The sequence below is a fragment of the Bombus affinis genome, unplaced genomic scaffold, assembly GCF_024516045.1.
Source record: "Bombus affinis isolate iyBomAffi1 unplaced genomic scaffold, iyBomAffi1.2 ctg00000293.1, whole genome shotgun sequence".
Classification (NCBI taxonomy): Eukaryota; Metazoa; Arthropoda; class Insecta; order Hymenoptera; family Apidae; genus Bombus; species Bombus affinis.
Window position 1 is genome coordinate 101364 of NW_026108979.1, and position 23903 is coordinate 125266.

Here is a 23903-nt window from a genome sequence, read left to right on the forward strand (position 1 = left end):
CTTATTCAGGCGCTTGATATATTGTCGGAATGAAATTTTAGTAATGTGCAAGTAATTTTGAGTAGATTAATAAAGTATAATAAGATATTAGATTCATGTATGTACATTACATATTAACGAAATTGAAACTATGTTTTCAAGTGACATCAATCTTTATGTCTAGTATATACATGTGTATTGATCTATAAGTCAGTGTTAAAATAACAAATAAATGGCAGAAGAAGGAAAGAAGATTTCCTTCGGTTTTGCGAAATCTATTAAGAAACCTGTGTTAAAAAATGCTATTCTACAAGAAAAGAAGAAAGTTGATTACATTGAATGCCTTGATGAGAAAGGTATTAAAGTAATAGGGTGAGTTCAAAAAGTAAAATTTTTAATCAAGAAACATATAACTTCAACCTATCCTATAAAAATCACCAATAGCGGAATATATATATTTGAAAACAATTTTTTTATTTCAGTGAGGAAGAAAAAAAAGATGAACCTCTAATTATTCCATTACTAGGTTCAAAAACCTGGCATGATAGATTTGTTAATAAAATAGATGTAAACATTTTCCTTCCGAAGGCAGATAAGGAAAAGGTAGGAGACGCTAGTGTTAACGAGGCAAAATCAAAGCTATCTAATGGAAAAACATCGCCAATAATATCAATAAAGAAAGAGCCAGTTGAAGATAGTGAAAATAAAGTTGTTACTTTAGAAGAGCAAGCGACAAAGGAAATCATTGAGGAACTTAAGTCAAAGAATAAATATGAAACTAAAACAAATGATTTAACTTTACCTTTAGTAGAAGATGAATCATTAAGAGGCAAAGAACAGGTACGTTATCAACATATTGATGTGCGATGCACAGATGTGTTACATTTGCATATTATAAATATCGTTTTGTATTTTTCAGTCTACGTTAGAAGATTATGAAAAAATTCCTATTGATGCTTTTGGTGTAGCAATGTTACGGGGAATGGGATGGCAACCAGGAAAGGGAATTGGTTGAAATGAAAAGTATGAATTTTACTCTGGATTAAATTAATTGTATGTATTTAATACATCACTTTTTGGAAAGTAAACAGAGAACATCATTTTTTATTTCACAATCGTTCATTCTAACTATTACAGATTAGTAGCAGCTGTCATACCAGAATTACGACCAAAAGTAGCATCGCAGAAGAAAAATACAGATTCCAAAAAAGAAGAGGAAGAAGTTAAAATCGAGAAAGGAACACTTGTGAAAATTATAGCTGGAAAACAAAGTAATAATTATAGTCAAATAGAAGGATTCGATGATGATGCTGGAAGGCTCATAATAAAACTAGCTCTTGGTGGAAATATAATATCTGTAAATGAATTTATGGTACAGCCAGTGACTAAATCAGAATATTCTAAGAACTCAAAAGTTCAAAGTTAATATGAAGTGTTAGTTTTTCATTAAGGGACTTTTAAGAAAATAAATTTGAATTGACATATACGTATAAAGACATAATCGGACATGTAGAAAAACTAATTCAAGAGTACCTGTAAGTGTGTTGTTGCATGCAATTTTTTAAAGGTCCCTTCTATTTTTATACAAAATATGATAAATGTAGAGGTTTTAGCTCTCAGTATTTTATGGGATTAATTTCAGATACAAAAAAGTATGAGGAATATAAGGACAAGGAATCCAAGGGACTCGAGCAAAAGATGGATAGAAAAAGATCAATGTCCCCTGACTCCGAAGACGGTGAAGATGGTGACAAAAGTAGTAATAAAAGAAAGAAAATCGGAAGTACGATGCACAATAAGAACAAGTATGATAAAGTGGGGGATAAAAAATCAGAAAGACGAAAAAGGCGCTCCGAATCTAATGATGACAGCGATAGTGATTCTGAAAAGAAGAGACGGAGAGAAAGAAGTAACTCTAATAGGAACGATTCTTATAAATTAAAAAGATTGAAAAAGTCAAAGAAACATAAGAAGCACGATTGTTCATCTGAAAGATCAAGTAAAAAACATAAAAAGAAAGACAAAGAAAGAGAAAACGTTAGAGATAAGAAACCCAGAGATTACGCAGACAGAAAGAAACACAAAAGACGAGAAAGATCAAGATCTCGATCATTTAGTAGGCAGTAATATTTTCCAGGAACGTATTCGGTCACTTTACTTTCAAGATAAATTGTACAATTTTATTTATACAGATTTTATAATAAAGTGTATTTTTACAAAATATTATATTTCTTTTCTTACCCTTAACTGAAAATTACATTTAATTATAATATGTAATAATGTTTACAATTACATCAAAGTTAATGTCCTAAACTTTATCAATAATTATTAAAAATCCCCGCGTATTGTTTACGTAATGTTGATATCGAGTAGTAACATACATAACCTCAAAGAACATTATGATACTTACGAACATCGCTAAACAAGTAGTGCGAACGATGTCGAGTAAGTATTCACTATGTATAAAGTATTTATAGGTAAAAAGTATGGGAAATATATAACCGAGTGTATTTAACTTTTCCAACATTTTAGCATTTCGCTTGGCGTTGGTACAACTTCAAGTAAATGAAGTAAAAAGCAAAAATGTAGAGCGGGCAGTTTCCTACATTTCCAGCGCGAAAGAGCATAATACTGATATTATCGCTCTTCCTGAATGCTTTAATTCACCATATGGAATACGTAATAATTTGTTTCTTTTTCTAATAATTTATTATATGTATAACAACTATATAGAAAAAAGTAAAAGTAGACAAATTACCTTATCGTTTATACTTCCATAAAGATTGTGAATTGACTCGAGAATATAGAATTTCCCCACTTTTATGATTATCGTGATTTTTGTATAAATATATTTTTTAAGATACTAATAATTAGGTATTTATAAACTAGTATTATCAATTATTTTGTATTTATAATTCCACCTATAGTAGTTAAAAATTAAAGTTAGTTAAAATCTAACTTTATGTTTCAAAAAGTACTAGCAAAGTCGTTAAGTAACAAGTCACTGGTACTAACCCAAATAGCATGATTGTAATTAAACAAACATTTCTAAATATTCATTTTTCATCTTGAACCTGTAGAAACAATTTATTATATGTACTATTATCTAAGTAATTATATATTTAAGTAAATCGAAATATAAAATTTAGTTATTTTAATAATTTAAAAAATAAAAAATTGACAAGCATTTCAACCTAATTTATAGTTGGAACAAAGGACAGTTATTTTTCATTAATTGAAATATTGCAATGCAGAATAGTTTCCAAAATACGCCGAGAGTATTCCTGATGGTGAAACGAGCGTTGCTTTATCGAAGACAGCTAAGGAAAACAGCATTTATGTAGTTGGTGGTACGATACCTGAAATAGAGGGCGATAAATTGTACAATACCTGCTGTACTATTTGGGGTCCCGATGGAACTTTGATAGCAAAACACCGGAAGGTAAATAATATACCTCCATGTGGCTTTGAAATTGAAAATATCGGGGTGGAGAAAGTGACTCTATCTAGGAATAATTTAGGAATATACATATGTACATACGTGTACTATAACCAATTCTATAATTTAAAAAATATGTTATAGGTTTATAAAATACGTTTTGATACGAGAAACATACATTTTTGTCGTAATATAATATATAAGTTTTTGTACAATATATTTGTTTTGTAATATAAATTTTTCACATACGAAAAAACTTATTTTTTCTTAAAAAATATTCCTTCTCAAATATTATTAAATGATAAAACTTTTTAATAAAAGAAAGTGATAAAAACGCTGTCAGTTATTAAATAAAAAACAATTAAAGTTTAAAAGTTCGTAACATTGATGTTAAATTACAAAAGTTACAGCAATAGAGTTAGCAACTATATTTTTATGTTATTAGATACATCTATTCGACATCGACATTCCCAACAAGATTACTTTCCGAGAGAGTGATTCACTCAGTCCTGGTGATTCCCTAACAATGTTTGATGTGAAGGGCTGGAAAATAGGTATTGGCATTTGCTATGATATCAGATTCGAGGAAATGGCACGCATTTATCGGAACAAAGGTACAGTAGCTTAATCGAACAATACTTAACTAGCAGGAAAGTAACTATCTTTCTTAAATATATTCTATATAAAATATAATCAATATAATCTGTAACTCTGTATAAAAAGGAGCTTAATTTAAAAAACCAGTATATTCGCTGAAAATGAAATAAATAAAAGAATTAGAAGCACGACAAGAGGACTGTTCTCGCATATTCATAAATTATGGAATGTGGACTGTGCACCTACAAAGTTAACTAAGATTCAGTGGTCTCATATTTCCCGTTTCTCTGTGTTAGGTTGCCAAATGCTGATATATCCGGCGGCATTCAATATGACCACTGGACCACTGCACTGGTCATTACTTCAGCGTTCCAGAGCGAATGACAATCAATTATACGTCGCCTGTATATCACCGGCTCGTGTTCCTTCAGCAAGTTATGTCGCATGGGGACATACACAGTTGACAAATCCCTGGGAGAAAATCCTTTATGATTTGGAAACTCAGGAAAATATGATGGTCACCGATATCGGTAATTTCCAGCTTAACATTAAAAGCGAGAAATCCATGATGTAATTAACTTTTAGTCTCGTTGGTTTATCGTTTTTCTTTTCTCTCAGATTTGAAAGTTGTTGAGGAAGTAAGGGCTCAGATACCTACATTTTCTCAAAGACGTACGGATTTGTACGACACTGTCTATAAAAAGGAGTAACTCTACACTGAAACAGAAAATGTTTTCTCATAATATTTCTACTACAATACCGTTTTTTTTTTTTTTTTTTTTTTTTTTATGAATTATTACTAATTACTTATCATTTGTACTAAATGAATAACTCAATTAAGAAAACCAAAATGTTATAAATGATAATCTGTATATCTTGTGTATCAATATGTAACTGGATATTGTAATAATATTGGAATGTCTTTGATCAGGGATATGATAAAGAACACGCGAAGACTACATTCTTTTGAACATCTTTAATATCCATCATTTATAACATTAAACATCTTTTTAAATATTTAGATAGATTAATACGTAACTCTTTATATATATAAACATTAATTTGCAGTTACAAGCTTAGAGAAATTGGTCGATTAATATTTATAGATCGGCTGTCTTGATGAAAGGCTTAAAGAAAGCAAAAACATAACAATGTCGCAAATATAATTTATAGTTTAACTTCTTTCTTGTATCTGTCTGCCTTTCACGATGTTTTACCAATTACAATAAGTAATTTCGACTTCTTTGCGCTCCGTTTTAACGCATTCGAGACGGAAAGAAATTCATATCAATCAGTAGGCATAATATATATATAACTGTACATAATACATTATAGTATAACATAGTATATAATTTTATATTTTAAAAACATGAGGCATAAAATTTAAGATTGTCATCGATTTAAAATTAAAATATGAAAAGGATATTCCAGAGAGAGAAAAGCACAGTATCATTCTAACAAAACATTCAGATCGTACTGACACCCAGGAATCGTATTACAATAAAATCTCGGTCTCGAATGAATTAACATGAACGATTAACATGAAACACACTTGCGGCTTAAACACCTTCGATATCGAGGAAATTCAAACTTTACAAATAAAAGCAGCCTGTTCCTCTTTCCACCACAGACTCTCATACCATATCCGCTCTTATCCAGGCTTTTACTTGAAATCTCTGTCTATTTACAATTTAAATTTACCCGGACCACTCGTTGAATCGGCAGCCCTTTATAAATATATAATGAACCCAGAACATATACCTGTGCCCCTAGCTGGTATCAGCTCTAGTAACGTTCATACCGGAACTTTCATACGACGCCAATTTGTCACGCGTGAACATCGATTCTTTCAGGGGTCACGGCTTTATGGGATTATATCCTTTAAAGTAATTAAAGTGATACTAATGATACAGAATTTTTTACAAATATTTAATATGTCCATAAAATAGGAAGTTTCGTGCTCTCTTATTTTATATTAATTATAAATTAATAAGTTTTACATTTGTTATCTATAGATTTAATAAATTATTAAAATTCCATGAAGACATATTCTGGAACACATTAGAAGATTTTGCTGTAATTTACAACAGATGCTCCGAGTACGAACAGGCAGTAGACGAACAAATAGAAATTCAGGCTATTGTGGTAGTATAGCTCACGTGGGATTTTAAGCTCGAATTGGACTTAAACGTTACGATCGTCGTGAATAATTACGATATATATCCTGTACGACGAGCAGAGAATCTTAAATTATTAACGGCAATTCCTTTGTGCAAAGTGCAATTTTATTAACGGCCTGTAACGAATGAACGGCTCGTTTTGAATAAAGTTTACATTTAGAAAGTAAACACAGAAACACATTTTAAGAAACTAAGATATCGAGTTCTACTTGTAAACATCAAGTGCTCTTCGTTTGAGAAGATTACGAGTCTCTTCTTCGATAACGACATTAATTAAGAAGTTTCGATACCGTTTATGACATTAAGATCTCATTAGTAAAGTTATATCATTAAAATCCTACTGTTCCTAGAGAATATATATAGTTAAAACTTCCAGAGGATCAACAGGTAAAGATATTGTTGATAAAAGCATTGTTAGTGACAACTGACTGTAATCGATATCTGCTGGGTGAAGTTGTGTGTTCTGAGAATCTGTGTTAATGCAAGGATTCTGTTACAAATCATCGACTAAAGAGCCACCGGGCACGTCCGACCGATCGATCGATACCACGAACCTTGAATGAATTAACGCCCAAAGTGGAACGGATTTAATAGATCGGGTGTTAGTGTAATTTGACACTTTGTTTACACTTGCTTTATGCAAACAAAGTTTGTTGATGTTCCGAACTCGATGGTTATAAGATCTTATTGAAACTCCAGTATTTCACCCGCACGGTACGACACTTTGTTGATGATTGTCCTTGTATGTTGTTGATACTCCCCATCAGCCGTTAAATTTTGTTCGTCTATCGTACTTTTCTAGTCAGAGGTTTTCCCTGATGTTTTTCCCTACTGTCTAAGTCATCAGGTTTGCAGCTCGAGGAGGACAGATAATTCGGAATTTCCCAAAGGAAGGAGAGGTGTCGTCCGAGCCATAAAGGGACGGTCACTCAAAATGCCGAATAGATTCATTTAAATAATTATGAGAAACAAGTAAGTTTTGTAACCACAAGTTTTCAAATGTTATAGTTTGAATCTGTTCTTATAATTTTAAAAAGACCTTACAGCCAGGATCTCTAAAGAATTCGATGAAAATTCTCATGAGACATCAATTGAAACAATTAAACGCAACAGAGAATGGGTATAATCATATAATTCCTCCCCATTTCAAAATTCATTCATATACATCGATGTTTCTTTTCATATTTGTTTTATGTGTGAAGAATACGTATTTATTGGCATCAAAATATTTTCCGTTTCAATTCCTGGTCATTTTAGATCGAAACTTCCAAATATCGTTGATTAAAAATTTTTTAATTTTTAAAATGAAAGGCACTAATTAGAGGACAAAAAGTTGTTTCAATTATTTGAACATTCTGCTTCATTCCTACAATAACATATTTTATTTTAAATGAAAACAAGAAACAATACTATTGTGTATAAGTTTAACGGAGTGACACAGGTGATTTGTAGCTAACACTGTAGCTAACATAGTTTCTGCAATATACCCTCTAATCGAGTAGAAACAAGGGGATTTTAGAAATTTCTATTAACCGACAGTATTGTCAACAAGTTTTAACAATGACTGAAGGTTGCAAAATTAAATATAAAATGATTTATTAATAGCATATGCAGTGTTAAATTTGTAAATAAGCAGTTTATCTTTTAAGAATAACAAAGACACCAGAAAATAAAGATAATATTCTAATTATATTGCAAACTAACGAATAATGTAAAGAATTTATTTTTGTTATCTATATCACAGATTTTAGGTAAAATATTAATTTACTTATTACTAGGAGATTGAATTTGAAATATAATTATAATTTATAAGGGACACCTTTAAACTAGCAGATATTTGGTAGCAGTTCTCTAGCCTTTGTACAATATAACACAGTTCGGTTTAATTGAGTTTAATCCCTTTGACCAGCCAGTTTCCAATTTCATTAATGGCATAATCTCCTGACAATTTCATACCCTTCAAAAGAAACACGATTTTCTATTATTGTTTTACAATCGCGGAATATGATCAGTGTTTCAATTAAGCTCCACTGTTCTAATTTCCCGTCTACGCACGATGTGGGTACACCGTTTTTTTGTTGTTTTTAGATACAAGTGACGAGAAATTATGAAATGATATTTTAAATTTAAACTGATTTCATTCATCGATTTATTGTAGCGACAATGGTAACTTGTTTAAATAAAGATTTTATAAATAAAATATTTAAGGTCTAAAATAATAAATTGACACATGTGAAAACATTAAAGCTGTTATCCTTATTCATGGTCTTGTTGCAACGTGTTTAACGAGCGTAACGTAGGCGTGAAAACGAAAACGTTGAGACTCTTGTGGCGTAAAAAGACTGAATTCCTCATAAAAATACAAGAAACGAATACAAGAAACGTGCACATGGTTTATTCTCGACCTTGGATACGTAAAACCAAAAAAAAAAAAAAAAAAAAAGAAAAAGAAAGAAAAAAAAAAGAAAAAAAAAGAAAAAAGAAAAAAGAAAAAGAAAAAGGAACAAAAATTTTTATTGGTTTATTAACGAAACCCATTGTATCATTTTTACTACTCTATATAAAACGTAGAATCATATACTGACGAATGTTATTTCGAATTTCTAACTTCAGAACGATAATTACATATTTGTAATTACCAATACGTGGTAGTAGCATTAAAAATACGGAATATTCAACGAGATGAAATATAGGTAAGGTATTTAAAAGAAAAAAGATTGAAACGTTCGATGTAAAACGATGAAATTAAATGATTGGATTTGAAAACTTGATTCGGTTTAATAAGTCGATGAAAAAAGTATTCATCCTATGAAAAAAGAATTCATGTTCCTGTCGATATATCAACGACGCGCGCCGTTACTTCCGACTGCTCTGCAATTCAAATGCAGTACTCGAATATACATGGCGAAAGAAATGGAAATTGAGCAATTTAAGGGAACGAATTACTCTCGCGTCCGCGTAACTTCAAAATGTTTCACGTGTCCGTGTTTGCGAAACGAAATTCGTCGTTGTCCAATTAACACGCTTGCAGATGCTACATTCACTTTGTTGCATATAGGGCTTAAATATATGAACAAATAGAACGGAGCAACTGTCATTAGCGTAATTTTAACGCGTTAAAATAAATTAATACATAATTTCGTCATTTACGTTTATTACGTTGGTCTACGTTTTTTCATCTACGTCATCTACGGCATCTACGCGAATCTTATTAATTACGTCTTTGGCAGTGTTCGTTGCTATAAATGAAACTTAATAGTTGTTGAAACCGCTCGAAAGTCGTGTTCCTAAATCATTCCCTCGTCTCGTATCGTGTTCATCAAATGGAAAAGGAGATTGTGTTTTAATGAAATCGCTTGTTACTATCAATCTAGCTGTGTCACTCGCATAGGAGAAGAAAGTGAGGAAGGAGAAAAAAATTAAGGTAAGGTCATCAATGAGCAAAATGTTTAATGTAATTAAAATTGTAATTAAAATTGAGTCCGCTGCAACCCTCATGACATTTAAAATTCCATACGTATATTGTTATACGTAACATTGCCATATTAAATATATTCGATCAAACAGGTATGTTCAATAAACATTCGATCTCGTTCCCTGAAAGCTGTTCCTGGATATCTGGTTGGATACTTTGCGCACGGAAATACAGAGTGTCAACAGTAACAAACCCTCTATGTAGTGTTTTTGCTTTGCTCTTTTGAACAGGTAGATAACATTTTGCTTCGAAAAACGGATATATATTCCACGGATATGCACATACAGAGTATGTGTATAGATATACACATTGATATACACCTTTGTACAAAGTGTCAAAAAAGTATTTATCGCGGTTTTTTTTCAAGCCATTCTACACCTTCGATTTGATGAAAATTGGTTAAATAAGTGTAGCGCAAAATTGATCTTGACCACAATTTTCAGTGTCAAATTGTTTTTCTATTGCATCATATAGTGCTCATTAGAAAGGAGAGTTCCGTTCTTTTAGCAAAAATGTTTGAAATTTCATTAATACTTAGACTGATTAGATCTTATTCATATTTTAAGGTCAAATATGGAATACAATAACATCAATACTAATATCTACTTTTTTGTGCGAATTACTTTATATTTCAATCTTCCTTGATATGCAGTGACAAGCAAAAGTGTAAACACAGCCCGTTGATTTTACGTAAAAAGCGAATGTCGAAGGTATAATGAGAAAAGAGCATTATTATTTGAAGAGCATTCCACAAAATAATTTACCTAAATAGTAGTTAATTCTATTGGATATAATAAACGTGAAGTAGTACTAGTGGACGAAATACTATGTTGAAACCTTGATTCGACGAGTATAATTAATGTGCAAAACTGTAAACATGGTTTGAGATGTCCATTTTTGTAAAATGTTTTGTACATTATTAATGTTAATGAAAATTAACTATTACATTTCGTTAATAATAACTTGTAGTTATTGTAGTACTGTTACCTAATCTTTACCGATCACTTGAAAAATTAGTCTTTTACATTTATGTGTTTACTTTTTTCGCTCGTCACTGTACATGTTTAAGTCAGATATGAAATATCTGGCGTATTCCAGCGGCTTTCATTAAATCTAAGATGTTGATATCCTTAATATTGAGAATGTTGTTAGTAAAGTAACTATTTCTATCCAAAAACAAGATATCTTTGAGACAACGTGAATTTTCGTTCCAATTTTCTTAACTTACAAGTATAAAATTTTCATCGCATGATACAATCTATCCTACAAAGTTCTGGCACACGACGAAGCTGAGAACATAGATCTTCTTCAAATATTATTTTTCTCACTGCTTCGTGTGGAATTTCTACTCGACGAGATGTTATTAAACGCTCAAAAGCTTATTATTAAACGATAACATACTTTTTCCTACATGAATGAACATGAAAGACGTCGAGTGAGGAATTAGAACAATTGTGGATGGTTGGAAACTATTATGCTGCGGTCTACCATTCGTTTTTGCCTATATATACCACGGAACAAAGGATAATTTTCACCGAATTCATGCAGAGCAGATTTTCTAAGTTTTACTGTATATGATTACACCAATTATATTATATTATGTTATTACGATGTTATCTAATTAATTGTTGTCTATTTGTTTTGATACTTATATTAACCATTATTTATAACATAATATACTAGATACAATTAGTATACACAATTAGTATAAGGATTAGTATAAGAAATTTTAAACAGCTTTTTTCAAAAGAACGAATCATTTACGATCCAGGGGTTTTCTAGAAGAAGAGAAACTTTCGTTTCTCGTGATGAGTACTTTATGATGCAATAAAAAATTTTGTCTGAAAATTATACTCAAGATCAATTTCATGATCCATTTTCTCCAAAAGATCTCCATCTTCCACAGCTATAACAAAAATTTAGAAGTAATATAACGATAAAATACCATCAAAACCTTTAAATTTCCAATATTCAAGAGAAACTTGAAATCTCGTTTATTTACTCAGCAACAAAATCGTATTTACCTTCAGAGAACCTATACAATTTTTGCACAGCTCGATATCTCTCCTTTAAACAAAACATCAAAGTATGTTGTTCCTAACTTCAAAGGGTTCAACTCAATTTTTTGATCAATTTCTCTCGTCCTATACGCTCGTTTCAAAGCTTATAATACCATCTACACCTTTGCCTTGTGTTCCATCCATGGTTCCTATGCATGCAATTTTATTATTATCGTTCCAAAGGATCTTCGCATTTCTGTTTCGCTCGTGATAGGTATTCACATCTGTTTTACCGTGCTGTTTCATCTTCTGCGAACGATATGGTCGGAAATGATATGACGTTGAATACGCACAGGTCGTTAAACGAGAATTAATTCAAGATAGATTCAAACGGAGTTAATTAAGTGATCCCAATTCCACAGCCTTGGGGGCTGAACGCGTTTTCCTTCCGAACGGTTCGCTCGTGTCGAGCGATGCAAATTTCAGCAAGTGTTTCACCAGCACGTGTTTACTATTAAATTTATTTATTTCTTTTTTTCTTTTTTTTTTTGATTTTTTTTTTTTTTTTTTTTTTTTTTTGGCTCGGTTACCTTCAAAGTATATTTGCGTATTTCTTGAGCGATTTTTAAGGTATTATTTCTTATATTATTGGAAACAGTAATAATTTTTAGATTAGTAACAAAAGGTACATTTAAATTTTATACAAATTTTAAGGAAATTGGCATAGAGAAATACCAAATTACTGACATTCCTTGTAGTATGTTATTTTAATTTTACGTAATAAAATAAGGTGTTTCAATTTGAATTCATTAAATGCTGTCTTAAATATTCAATTTGAGAATTCTTTGGAGAAAGTCGAAAAAGATTTAGAACTATTCCCTAATCGATAAATAAACGCTTCAAGAATTGAGAACCACTGACTCAGGGGAACTCAGTTAATCGAGTAATACGAATAGTTCCGTGATACTGCAGAAGCCATTTACTACGTTCGCCTAACATGATTTTATCGATAAAAGAGAGATCACTACTTCTTCCCTATACTTGATACGTAAAAATAAAAATCTTAAAAAAAAGAAAAAAAAGAAAAAAACTCGTTGCCGAACATTTATTTTCGTTCTTTCTGATACAAAAAGACCATTTTTGTAGTCAGAAACTTAACCGAGCAGCTTTCTCAACACACCGAAATTCGAACATTTATTACACACTTCTTATTCGGAGACAATGAGAGGAAAAAGATTATAAGATTCTATGGAAATATTATGTTAGAAGAAAGCTGTCAGTACCTAATAGGGTGGTCCTTCTATAGTACACACGTATACCTATAATAGCACAATAATAGATTACAACGACTACAACATTTATACGTATTTATCCGATAGTTTTTAATAAACTATGAGTTCCATTTAGTCACATTTAACAATCTAACAATATAGTCCCCCCATATCTAATTTATTCCTTAACTCATAAAATACGTGCTTTAGCATATAAACAAAGCATAGTATAGTGAATGTTACAACTAAAAGAAGATAAAAGAACATACTTTTTGCTTCAAATAATTAAGATAAAATTTAGATACGGAGCTTTCAGCTTATGAAAGTCGAAGAGAAGATATATATTCCATTTGGTCATATTCTATTTAAATTCGTAACTACTCGTTCCATTTACATATTAACAAAACATTTTTATCGACAAGCTACCTAACAGAAAGACCTTTTTGTCACTCTAAATTGCCTCAAAAGAAAATCCCTTGTCAAACATACCATGTTTCTCGTACGAAAATCCAAAAAGGATTTTCCCTCCTTTCATTCCTTTGACATATGTAAAAACAAATTAACCAATTAACCAACAAATTAGCCAACCGTCTGATATAACCATACCTCGCTCTTTGAATACAAAAATCTATTCAAATGAAATAAAGGGGAAGAAAATAAGAATAAATATAATTACTCAGGTATAATCTTCTCGAGGTATAATTATTCAGTTACAAATGATTCTTCGTTAACACACTACATACATACACTACTTCTTTTACACTACTTTTTACTACTTCGTTAACACACTACATACATACACTACTTCTTTTCCCGATGGCTGAAGCTAATCGTCGATGTTTATAAGGTACGAATTTTGTCAACGGCGCCATCGGAATCTTTATTGAGAAATTAAAATATTACAATTACTATCACTAAGCCCAGCGTCCACAACACAATATGTTTTTCAAGTCTAGATGAACTATCGACAATGACCACATCAGATCCCGACCAATATTCATTGTCAACCTCATCCAGGCATTGGAACTCGCAACAGCGGCGTCCAATGCGGAATTTCTTGCAGCTCTGTAATAAAAAGAAATCGATTAATTGTACGGATCAATCGTCACTAGACTACTCGAAAATCCAGGTCATTCAAAGAATGAAAGAAAAAAGAATTGCTCCAATTCAACCATTGCTTTTGCAAAACTAGTATTTGAGAACCATTGGTCAAATATATTATAACACTAAACGTACATTTCGGGAAGAATAATTTGTGCTATGAAACAAAATTTCATCAGCAGTTTCAACTTAAATATAGATCCGACGATTATTTACGAACAAATAGTATAAATCTTTTAGCAATATGAAATTCGCAATATTTATTCAAATATTTATATTTATAGTACGCCATTAGCAAAGAAGACATGTTTGCGTGCGTTATCGATTTTACGCTTTTGCCACGCAAACATGGAAATTGCGATTCAAAATTGAATTTGCACTGAAAACGGTTGACGTTACGACACCAATAACATATTTCAAAAACATTGATGATATCATACGGAATCAGAGAGATTCTATGAGAAGTTAAACGCATAATCATCCTATTGTAAATAACAGGAACAGAAAGTACACAAGGAATAATACAGAATCATCCTATCCTATTCTACAGGATTGCTTTGATTCGAGCTCAAACATAGGCAAATCTGAAAGAATTTTTCGCAGAATTTCCTTCCCCTTTGAATTGGGTTTTATACAGAACGACTTTAACCTTTTCAAGGAAATACCTATAGAGTGTGACGATCTATGATTTTAAATAGAGAGGTATATCTGAAAAGAGGTGGATGTAAAACGTAGCATATAAAACGTAGATCAAATCTTTATTCAAGGATTTTTTCTCTTCGCAGAGAATCAGGTTTTCAAGAACGATCGAATATGTATGCACTCGATTTACACGTGAAGTTGTCATTAAAAATATTGTTTCGTTTAAAAAGATAAATATTGATTTAAATTTAACGAAATTGTTAGTCCAATTGTTTTAAGCTTAAACATATGTAGGTGTCACATTTATATATTGAAAATCTGGGTGCGGCATTAATTAACAAATCTAGTCACGCGCACACGTACTTTAAAACCATGCTTGAAAATCGATATTCCCTGAAACAATGCATCGTTCTGCGCTTCCAATCTATTTTCGCACGAAGAATCAGTCCATTCATCGTTGTCGTCACCATCGCTACTGTAATCTATATTACTCGAATAAATACTATATCTTGATTGGAAAATCGCATATTTTAACGAACTTTCTGTGTGTGCTTTTTTTTTTTTTTTTATGATTTTAATTGGCAATTTCCGAAATTGAACTATAGCTTGAGAATAAACCGATAATATTTGAGAGTATATATACATACATACATCATGTTTTTGATGGGTTTTGTAGTAAAATAATTGTAAAAAAAGCAAACTTTACAGCAAACAAAAGAAAAAATTACCATATTCGAGTAATAAATTATAGAAAATTACCAATGTAAATTAAAACTTAAAAAGAAGAATCTATTACACGTAATAAAGAGAAGGACTTGTTCACGAACGGCAATTCAACAAATACAGTCGTTGCAGAAACATAGTTTTACAAGGGAGAAGAATCTCTCTAGGAACTCGACGATGTCACGTCAAGCGAAAATTCAATAAACTGATTACTAACCGTATTACCAGCGGCAATCGTGTTACGGCAATTCGTAAATAAGTTAGTCGTCTATTTGGAGAAACGTCGCTGGCAATATCGTCACATTTTAATTACGTCAGCGCTATCAATTGGTCTTGGAAGAAAGTTTTCCATTATGTACTTTTGCCCACGGCGTCGTTCCAACAAATGAATCCGAGTTTTGAATCGCTTTCTCTTATATCACGAATTTGTAACGGTGTTTCTTCAAACTTTAAACGATTGTAATGAATGCCTTTGCGTACAAAGACTGATACCTGGTTTGACTAGAAGCTTCAGCTAATTAGTGCCCCAGTTAATTTGGATGTTCACTACCACGCCACTTAAGAAGTGGCTTCGTGTCCGAGCGGATTTCCCCCAGGTAAAAAAAAAAAAAGAAAAAGAGAAAGGGGAAAAAAAGAAAATGTCTAATCCTATGTATTTATTTCAACTGAAATCTTAAATTAAATATTTATTAACAATATTCTGACGAATATGCAATGAAAGATAAAAACAACTTTATTTTTCTTATAGAATGTCTCATGCTTCTTATTCATTTTATGTTTCTCGTTGTCAATGCGTAACTACTTATCAGCCGCATGAATGCTAAGTTTTACTACTGAGAAACGAAGAGACATATAGATGCAAATATACGCTACCTCGCGTGAAAAAACATCAGATACATTAACCAGAAGGAATATCCGATACATATAAAATTCATAGCGTAGTTATTTATACATACGGAATAATTCTTTCTGTATGAAATATTCTTTCTTCTGAATTCTTATTATAAATGTATGTCCATTTCCTACCTTAAAATGTCTCTCCTTTGAAAAACTCCATTTAAATATAACGATTAACAAAATATTACCAATAAAAATATTAAAACGAGATGCTGAAAGAACCTTTTAATGAAGTACAAATGATTATTTCAACTTTAATTCTGTTAAATTTGAATTGAATCATTTATAAACCGAACAGGTGTATAAAATTTTATTGCGTAAAAATCGTGAAGCTGAAAATTAGGAACGAATAACGAAGGTTTCATTAAAAGGTACGTGTACGCCGATCCGCGTAACAACTTCGACACTCCAATTATTATAAAGCATGTATCCTTCAGAGATTTTTTGCGCGAACGCAAGATACCTTTTACACGTGCAACTGAATAAGTGGAACCTGATTTTCAATATTTCTTCTTGTAGAACTTGTAACAACGTAACTGTTTCACGAATATTTTCCCGGACACTTTTACAACGATGCGTAGAAATCTCCTTTTCTAATTAATAATTTCAGCATTTCTCTGAACAGTTTCGTTGCGATTAAAAAATATACAAAGCTTACGACGTGCTTGTTTAAAAATATTTATATGGAACAAGATTTCGAATTTGTCACATCAATCGCGATCTCAGCAGGTGTAAATTAATTCGTTCTAATGAACGAATAAATTGAACGGCTCGTGACAAAAATTATCCCTGTCCATGTTTGTCTTTCTAAAACTAATTCAAGGCGAGTTAAATGAATCGCTGTGTACCCTATTCGCGCAGCATGTGTTTTAACGACCAGCATGCAAGCGTTAACGGTGTACTTTAGTTTCTCATGGTTGTGTTAAGCTGGTTGCTCTTAGAATGAGCATATACTTACAAAAGGAGGTGAACAGAAGATAGCCCGGCACCATTTTGGCTGCGAATTGTAACAGAAGCAGATGTTGCAAACCGATGGTCCCGGCACATACATCATTCCATGCGAGACAACTTCTCCTTCGAAATCAGTACAGTGTTTTCCTAAAGCCGCTGAAAACGATTACCAGCGTCAATATCTTTGCCACTCGACAATCGTACGCGCAGTTACGCTAACCGTTTTAACGCCACGCAGCGTGATCGCTCTATTCGCGTACCGTGGTAAATTGTGCCACGATGTATGGTCACGATCATTAATTCGCAACGCGCTCAAGCGTGCTCGTCGCGAGTCATATCAGAGTTTCCTCTCGTAATTACTTGTTTTTCAAATAATCATAAACCAAATAAAAAAAAAAAAAAAAAACCAATATAAAAAATTACCTCTTGAATCGGAAAACCAAATCCTGCATTATAGAATGTTATCACGCAAACGTTTGTTGTAACGCTTCCAGTATAACCGATGAAATGAAGCGCGAGCACGTCGAACGGTATATTTCGATGAAAAAAACAGGATGAAAAAGGGCAGCGCGATCGCGTCGATCGGTACTCCTGGCAAATAAATAAACGAAGCGCTATCGCGCTGCATAGCACAAACCGATACGGAGTCTTGAAACATCCGACACTAAAACGGTTAATAACATTACGAAAACGACCGTACCAGGAAATTTTTGTTCAACGGATCCGCATTGCGGCTATCACGATGCTTCTTCGTTGCATCGATGCTTCATCGATGAGATTAAAGCACCGTTGAAATAGATTATTCGATTTCTTACATGGGGAAAAAGTTTTTATATCGTGTTTGCTGTTTTACTTCGCAAGTGTGCTTCACAGTATACGTTAGAACTCCAAGTCGAGCTATCCGAGTTAAAGTCTCTTGAAACTTGAAACGGCACTTAAAGGATATAGGTATAATAGAAGGTTCGTTTAAAATTCAAAAGTGTATATACGTACATATACATTTGAATAAAAATAGCGGATAATCTCAAGTAAAAAAGTAGGTTCGTGTTAGTAAAATGGTTTCAAAATACTTGTCAAAAGTCAAACGACTTGACTAATTAAGAATGGATGTAAGAGATTGAAAGCAAAGGGCATCTAAAAGTATCAATTAAGTAACAAACTCACGGTGACAAAGAGGTTTTCACTCGCTCGAATTCAAATAAATCGGTTAATTTGAGCGAAACTTTAGGTGCACGAGAAGCGACACGCGTCCTCAAGGACTACGAAGGTTCTACTCGAACGAATGAAAACTTTTCTCTGGCCCGGTGTGTATACACAAGACGTGCGAATTTAAAGTGCAGATTGTATTAACTGAAATAATTGGTTGGTTTGATCAAATTAATCGTTTTAAGCTGAAATGACGAAGGTCATCCAAGTAATTGATGTCCACTGTAATTATTTGTTAATCGCGCGTGGAATCGGAACGATTCGACCTCGTTCCAACGCGAATCGTTACTAAGGCAGAGACGGCAATTAATAATTGTCGCGTCATTTGTTCGATCGTGTTCACAAATTCAAATACGGCTGAGTGGCGGAAACCATTTATAACACGTCCCGTACCGCGTAGGTCGTATACATATCTCAGGATGAATTTTTCGTACTTCGCCGCATATATTCTCCATGTTAGACATACCATAAAATATTTCGTGCAATCCCGTATTCCTGTCTAATGTCAGGAATTCTCTTTCCATAGGTCTGCGTTTTCCATATTATCTATTTTGCTTATCAGTAAACATTCTTACAATTTGTGATTAATACTGTACGTACAAGAACGTTAAGTTTTTGACGTTATAATATTTCACATGAAATAATAATGGCTGTATATCGACTAACTTATTAATTAATTAAATTCGTGTATATCAAGTTTCCTATCATTTAATACTTTCGTGTAACCACAGGGATTTGATACTATGAAATGAAATATAAAACTTGGTAAAAAAACGCGCTTCGTTAGGAAATGAGGGTAATGATGCAAATATTTTTTGTAGCCATTATATAGAATTTCGATGGTATAATTAATCAGTATCAACTTACCAGCCCCTAACGGGAAGATAGTGATGAAAATAGCCTGCACATAGATGATCATTGCAGGTATTGTCGCAGACAAGTCCTTCATGATTGTGAAGGATCAAGAAATTTGTCGCTGTAGTAAATGGGAAAATCAGGTGTTTTAATGTCAGTAGTGCGGGCACTGGAATGCGTAGACCAGAAATATCTGCGACAAAAATCAGAATACATTTGTTTTCACATGATTAGATCAATTTTGTGTAAGACTAAGCTGATTGAACCTAACACGGGATAATTGTCCAACTTACGACCTTAACAAGCCCGCTTGATTCCCTATAAGTGCTTGAAATTGATGCTTGTATTCTTTCCAGATTAACAAGCTTTGCCCCCCCCCCTCCCTCTCTATTTCCTTAGATCAAGTTAGACTGCCACAACATATTATCTTTCTTCTTTTCTTTTCTTTTCTTTCGATCTTTTAAAGTCTTAAATCGCTGGTTATTATAGTGTATACATTCGATTACTCTGTAAGTCGTAAGTACATGTTTTACGTTATTTTTCATTTTCCAGCTAAATTCCACAAAAACAAGAAATATACTTCCAACGTGTTTTCACGTGTCTCTAGCAAAGATCTCAAAAACAAGTTGCGGCGCAATTTAAAACGACAAATAGCACTGTGTGTCTCGTTGTGGCAACGCACGCTTCGTCAGCTTTTTAAAAGCGCTCTCTGTCTGCTTTTTTCTCTCTTCACCGCCTATTCGTTTTTTCTTAACGAGTGAAACCGTTTTTACGAGGACGGGAGCACAGAAATGACGTACTGGCAATTCTGTTTCGTGATGACACAAGCAGCCCGGTTTCAGTGAATTAAACCTGGCCCCAAGCTTCCAATTATCTCTCCCTTCCTTTCCTTTATTTTTCCCTTCTATATCGAGTTTCAGGTTTTCTAAATTTCCATTACAATCAACTATGGCTTTTCTTTATTTTATATGTTAGCCGATGATTCATGGCAAAAGCGTCGGCTGTAAAAATATTTGGAGTTGCAACAGCAACAAGTGTGTTTTCTCAAACAGAAAATATTGGAAGCGTACTCGTTGGCAAAACAGTTCACGGATAGTTCGTCCTCTGCTTGTTATTTGTTTCAATACCGTTAGCAAATAAATTCATGAAACATAGTGGTATCGCATAAATTGAAAATAAAAGCTTTGCGTATACTTGGGAGTTGAACTTTGGCTATTATACGTATGTTATATATATAGAAGATTGCTTAGAATTTGGAGCTTAATAACATATCTCAAAATCATTGACATTAAAAAAGGTGAACCTTACTTACCAAATTTCCTTCCGTCAAATGATACATAAAATGATACATAAAAATTGAAAAAAATAATATACATAGTTTTGACTTTCTTCCGCATTATAATTTGAATCACTCGATTTATTCGACTAAAGATAATCAAGCAATAACCTCACTTTACACGTATTCTCATCACGTGAAATAGATCACATCAGGGATTTTCAAAAGTCGATGGAATATTAATAGCGATTAATTATTTATGGATGTATTCTGCACGGTTAAAGCAATCGCCTAGTGAATTATCGAGTTCCAGGAATATGAGCGGTAAACAGGATTGCAGCTATAAATGACTCTCTAACGTGTATATTAGAGATGAATTTGATCATTTATCCTCATAATACGAAATACGCTTTTAAGTGGAAATCATAATTAACAATTTCTGGCAGCGAAAAGTAAATAAATCGATAGGTTTAAATCAATATTAGAATTTCTTAATATTTTTATCAAATATTTTTATCAAATATTTTAACATCGTAGAAGTGTCGTTGGAGAGAAATATTAGGTTGTTCGAAAAGTTTCTTTCGTTTTATAAAGAAATGATAGATGTACGATATTTTTTGCTTTATATTATTTTATTGAATTATGTGCGATCCACCTTTCTCCAATTTAATATAAAATAACATAAAACAAAAAATGTTGTGTATCTATCATTTCTTTATAAAACGAAAGAAAATTTTGCGACAATCTAATAGAAATTTAGCTTTAACACAATATAAAAATGGATTGTTATGCCCCTAGGAGATAAGAACAATATGATTAATATTAATAATGAATACGTTAACGTAACGTAAAGCAGCTTTTGCAGAAGGCTATTACCTGAAAATGTTTACTAAAGAATGATAACATAAATTTTCTTAAGTACCCCATTTGATACTTAATCTACTTTGTAAATACTGTACGTCCTAACTTTGAAAGAATGCAATTTTAGCCAGAATGTTTCAAATTACCTAGCCGTATTGTTTCCTTGTAATATAATTTATATTTACATTATCTCGCGTAATTCTTTCCACTTTATTGACTTCTAAACGTTAATGTAATATAATTTTTATAATATAATTTTAATCGAAGTTATTTAAAATTTGTAGTATCTCATCCCTACTAGAATAATATTAACAAATGTGCAGAGCTCAAGTCGAATAACACCGGCTCAGATAAATAATCATCAAACTTACTTTTGTTATCGTCGATGTCAGTGATTTTAAACCAGCCAACGTCCATGGCAATCAATATTATTTAGCCGGTCTTAACGCAATGTAAAAAGCAAAGAAAAGAGGAAGGAAGGAAGGAACAGGGAAACAAAGAGATAAAACGAATTTTTCATTTTCTCGAAACTAGATCGAGTTTCAAGCTGCTCGTAAAAGAGTCTGTAGCCAATCCGACTAAATTCGACGAACCGCGCTTTAAAATTCCCAGAGAACTGTGATAACCATCGAAATCTGTACAATTTGTCGATTCATCGCTTGATTAAAAAATGGAACAAAATGAGGCTGATCAGCCGGCCTTTGAACTTCTAATTATCCCTATCGTTATACCCTAGGTTGAATGCTACGATATAAACCGAAACAGCTATAAGTAGGGTTCACGTGATTGCCGCCATCTATTATTCACGCGTTACACATTCGCCAGACAGACGCGTCTAACGGTTGACATTGTTTTCTACCCTCAGTTCCAACGCAATTACGTTGCTACGTGCAATCAAGTCTCGAGTGAAGCTAATGATAAGTTGTTGTTCGATCCTACACAATTACTAAAATTATTCAAATTAAACTAATTTAGTCTAAAAAAACAAGTAATTTCGTTATATATTTCCTTTCATAATAAGCCATGGTTGGAATATAGTAGCTGACGAAAATATTCGTATATTTGTAGAAACATTTTAGGGCTGTATTATGCATAACGGCACTATAGAATTAATACTGTAACAGAATTCTACTATCATGGTTATGCTGGTAATATTCGAAACAAATCTGAAAATCTATGTAGATGTTGTAAGATATTCAGTACGAGTACTGTGCATTACTGGTATGTACATAATCACGACGAGATAAGGAAGGTACTGTTCTCTATTGCTCATCGCTACCCGTTGCTAGTAGCAACGTACTATGCATATATATCTCGTAAAGATTTTAAATGTAGCCAACGAGACCATTTTTAATATTTGACTATCGTGACCCATTACAGTTTCATCACTTTCAATTAATTGAACACGACCCGCACCTTAAGACTAAAATACACAATATAAGTATGGCACAGAAAATCTTTTAAAATTTACGGACGACTATTTATGGTATTTAAAGGCAGCAAAGATAATAATTAGCTGCGGATTTTCCTCGAATCGTAGCATACAATATGGAATCTGATTATTAAAAATTACAGTGGAAATACAGTGGATTTCCATAAGATACTCGTGCTTGTGGCATTTTGGAAATAAATTCTTAACCCAAATGGACAACCTCGATATTCGAGAAATTTTGTGAAGCTGACGTCAATGGCGATATGTACTGTTGTTGTGCTATCATCTCATAGTAAGCTGTATTGATTGCACTTCTATTCACGGAATTGATTTATTCCACACAAAAGTTGACAACAATAATCGAAAAAAGAAAAATATATTACCGCCTTTCACATCAGCATACACAAGCACATAGGATTTCACACGAATATACACACTTGTAAATTCGACGAAACGATCAAATTTAATTATTTTTCGATTTTTCGGGCATCAAGTACTACATCAAACGTTACACATCAAACGTTAAAATACGGCGAGCATACAAAATGTACAAACCACTCTAAATTAATTAACTTTGAACGTTATTGATTAATTAAAAAAAACCACTGTTGCGTTGAGTTTTACATTTTAAAAAGTTGTTATCCGTTTTTGCTTTGTTTAAAACTAAAAATACGACTACGTTCATTGTAAGTCGTAAATATCCCTTTTATTTATTTAAACAAACAGATATTTAAACAAACAATTTATAAATATATAATTTATTTACGTATATTTGTAATATCTGTTTTATAAATTTGTACAACCATTTATCCATTTATCTATTTTATTTGCATATAATTTTTATAGATTTTTTTTGTTTTTTTAAAGAACGAAAAATTGTGATTCTATTTTAAGACATGTCAGGCTGAAGCGATACGCGATATATATTTCTATTCGGATTTCACCGTCGTCGTAACCGATGCTATTGGAAACGTTTCACAATAGACGTCTTAGAAGCGCTTGCAACGTCCGTCATGTG

General features: G+C 32.3%; 4 protein-coding genes across 16 annotated transcripts in view; 2 read left to right on the forward strand and 2 right to left on the reverse strand.

Annotated features, from left to right (window-relative positions):
• LOC126927889 (integral membrane protein DGCR2/IDD-like) overlaps nucleotides 1–23903 on the reverse strand; it is a 115201-nt gene that overhangs the window by 88847 nt on the left and 2451 nt on the right. The window lies entirely within an intron of this gene.
• Nucleotides 1–23903, forward strand: part of LOC126927883 (katanin p60 ATPase-containing subunit A-like 2) — a 73964-nt gene that overhangs the window by 42864 nt on the left and 7197 nt on the right. The gene's annotated exons all lie outside the window — the stretch shown is intronic.
• On the forward strand, nucleotides 135–2032 carry LOC126927887 (G-patch domain and KOW motifs-containing protein-like). 5 transcript variants are annotated; one of them, XR_007716017.1, is made up of 5 exons: nucleotides 135–351; nucleotides 462–819; nucleotides 899–1032; nucleotides 1117–1336; nucleotides 1622–2032. XR_007716017.1 is itself a non-coding variant. In XM_050743866.1 (4 exons), exons 1-3 carry the CDS (start codon nucleotides 212–214, stop codon nucleotides 992–994), a joined length of 594 nt encoding a protein of 197 aa, XP_050599823.1. In that variant the 5' UTR covers nucleotides 135–211; the 3' UTR covers nucleotides 995–1002; nucleotides 1117–1480. The 5 variants fall into 5 exon arrangements, 4 of the variants coding, with proteins under 4 accessions (XP_050599823.1, XP_050599824.1, XP_050599825.1 ...); XM_050743866.1 differs by lacking the exon at nucleotides 1622–2032 and having other exon boundaries at nucleotides 899–1002; nucleotides 1117–1480; XM_050743867.1 differs by lacking the exon at nucleotides 1622–2032 and having other exon boundaries at nucleotides 948–1032; nucleotides 1117–1480.
• Nucleotides 13686–22410, reverse strand: LOC126927888 (integral membrane protein DGCR2/IDD-like). Of its 2 annotated transcripts, none has more exons than XM_050743869.1 (4): nucleotides 21825–22410; nucleotides 19329–19509; nucleotides 17263–17411; nucleotides 13686–14006 (listed from the first exon to the last, which is right to left on the reverse strand). In XM_050743869.1, exons 2-4 carry the CDS (start codon nucleotides 19408–19410, stop codon nucleotides 13833–13835), a joined length of 405 nt encoding a protein of 134 aa, XP_050599826.1. In that variant the 5' UTR covers nucleotides 19411–19509; nucleotides 21825–22410; the 3' UTR covers nucleotides 13686–13832. The 2 variants fall into 2 exon arrangements, with proteins under 2 accessions (XP_050599826.1, XP_050599827.1); XM_050743870.1 differs by lacking the exon at nucleotides 21825–22410 and adding an exon at nucleotides 19610–19688.

Bases quoted from the DNA above. Each gene is read 5' to 3' on its own strand.
- LOC126927888 (XM_050743869.1), bottom strand. From the start codon at position 19,410: ATGAAGGACTTGTCTGCGACAATACCTGCAATGATCATCTATGTGCAG. The intron at 17,412-19,328 runs GTAAGTTGATAC...AATCGTTTTCAG, and splicing joins TATCTTCCCGTTAGGGGCTG to CGGCTTTAGGAAAACACTGT. The intron at 14,007-17,262 runs GTAAGTATATGC...TTTTTATTACAG, and splicing joins TCTTCTGTTCACCTCCTTTT to AGCTGCAAGAAATTCCGCAT.
- LOC126927887 (XM_050743866.1), top strand. From the start codon at position 212: ATGGCAGAAGAAGGAAAGAAGATTTCCTTCGGTTTTGCGAAATCTATT. The intron at 352-461 runs GTGAGTTCAAAA...TTTTTATTTCAG, and splicing joins AAAGGTATTAAAGTAATAGG to TGAGGAAGAAAAAAAAGATG. The intron at 820-898 runs GTACGTTATCAA...TGTATTTTTCAG, and splicing joins CATTAAGAGGCAAAGAACAG to TCTACGTTAGAAGATTATGA.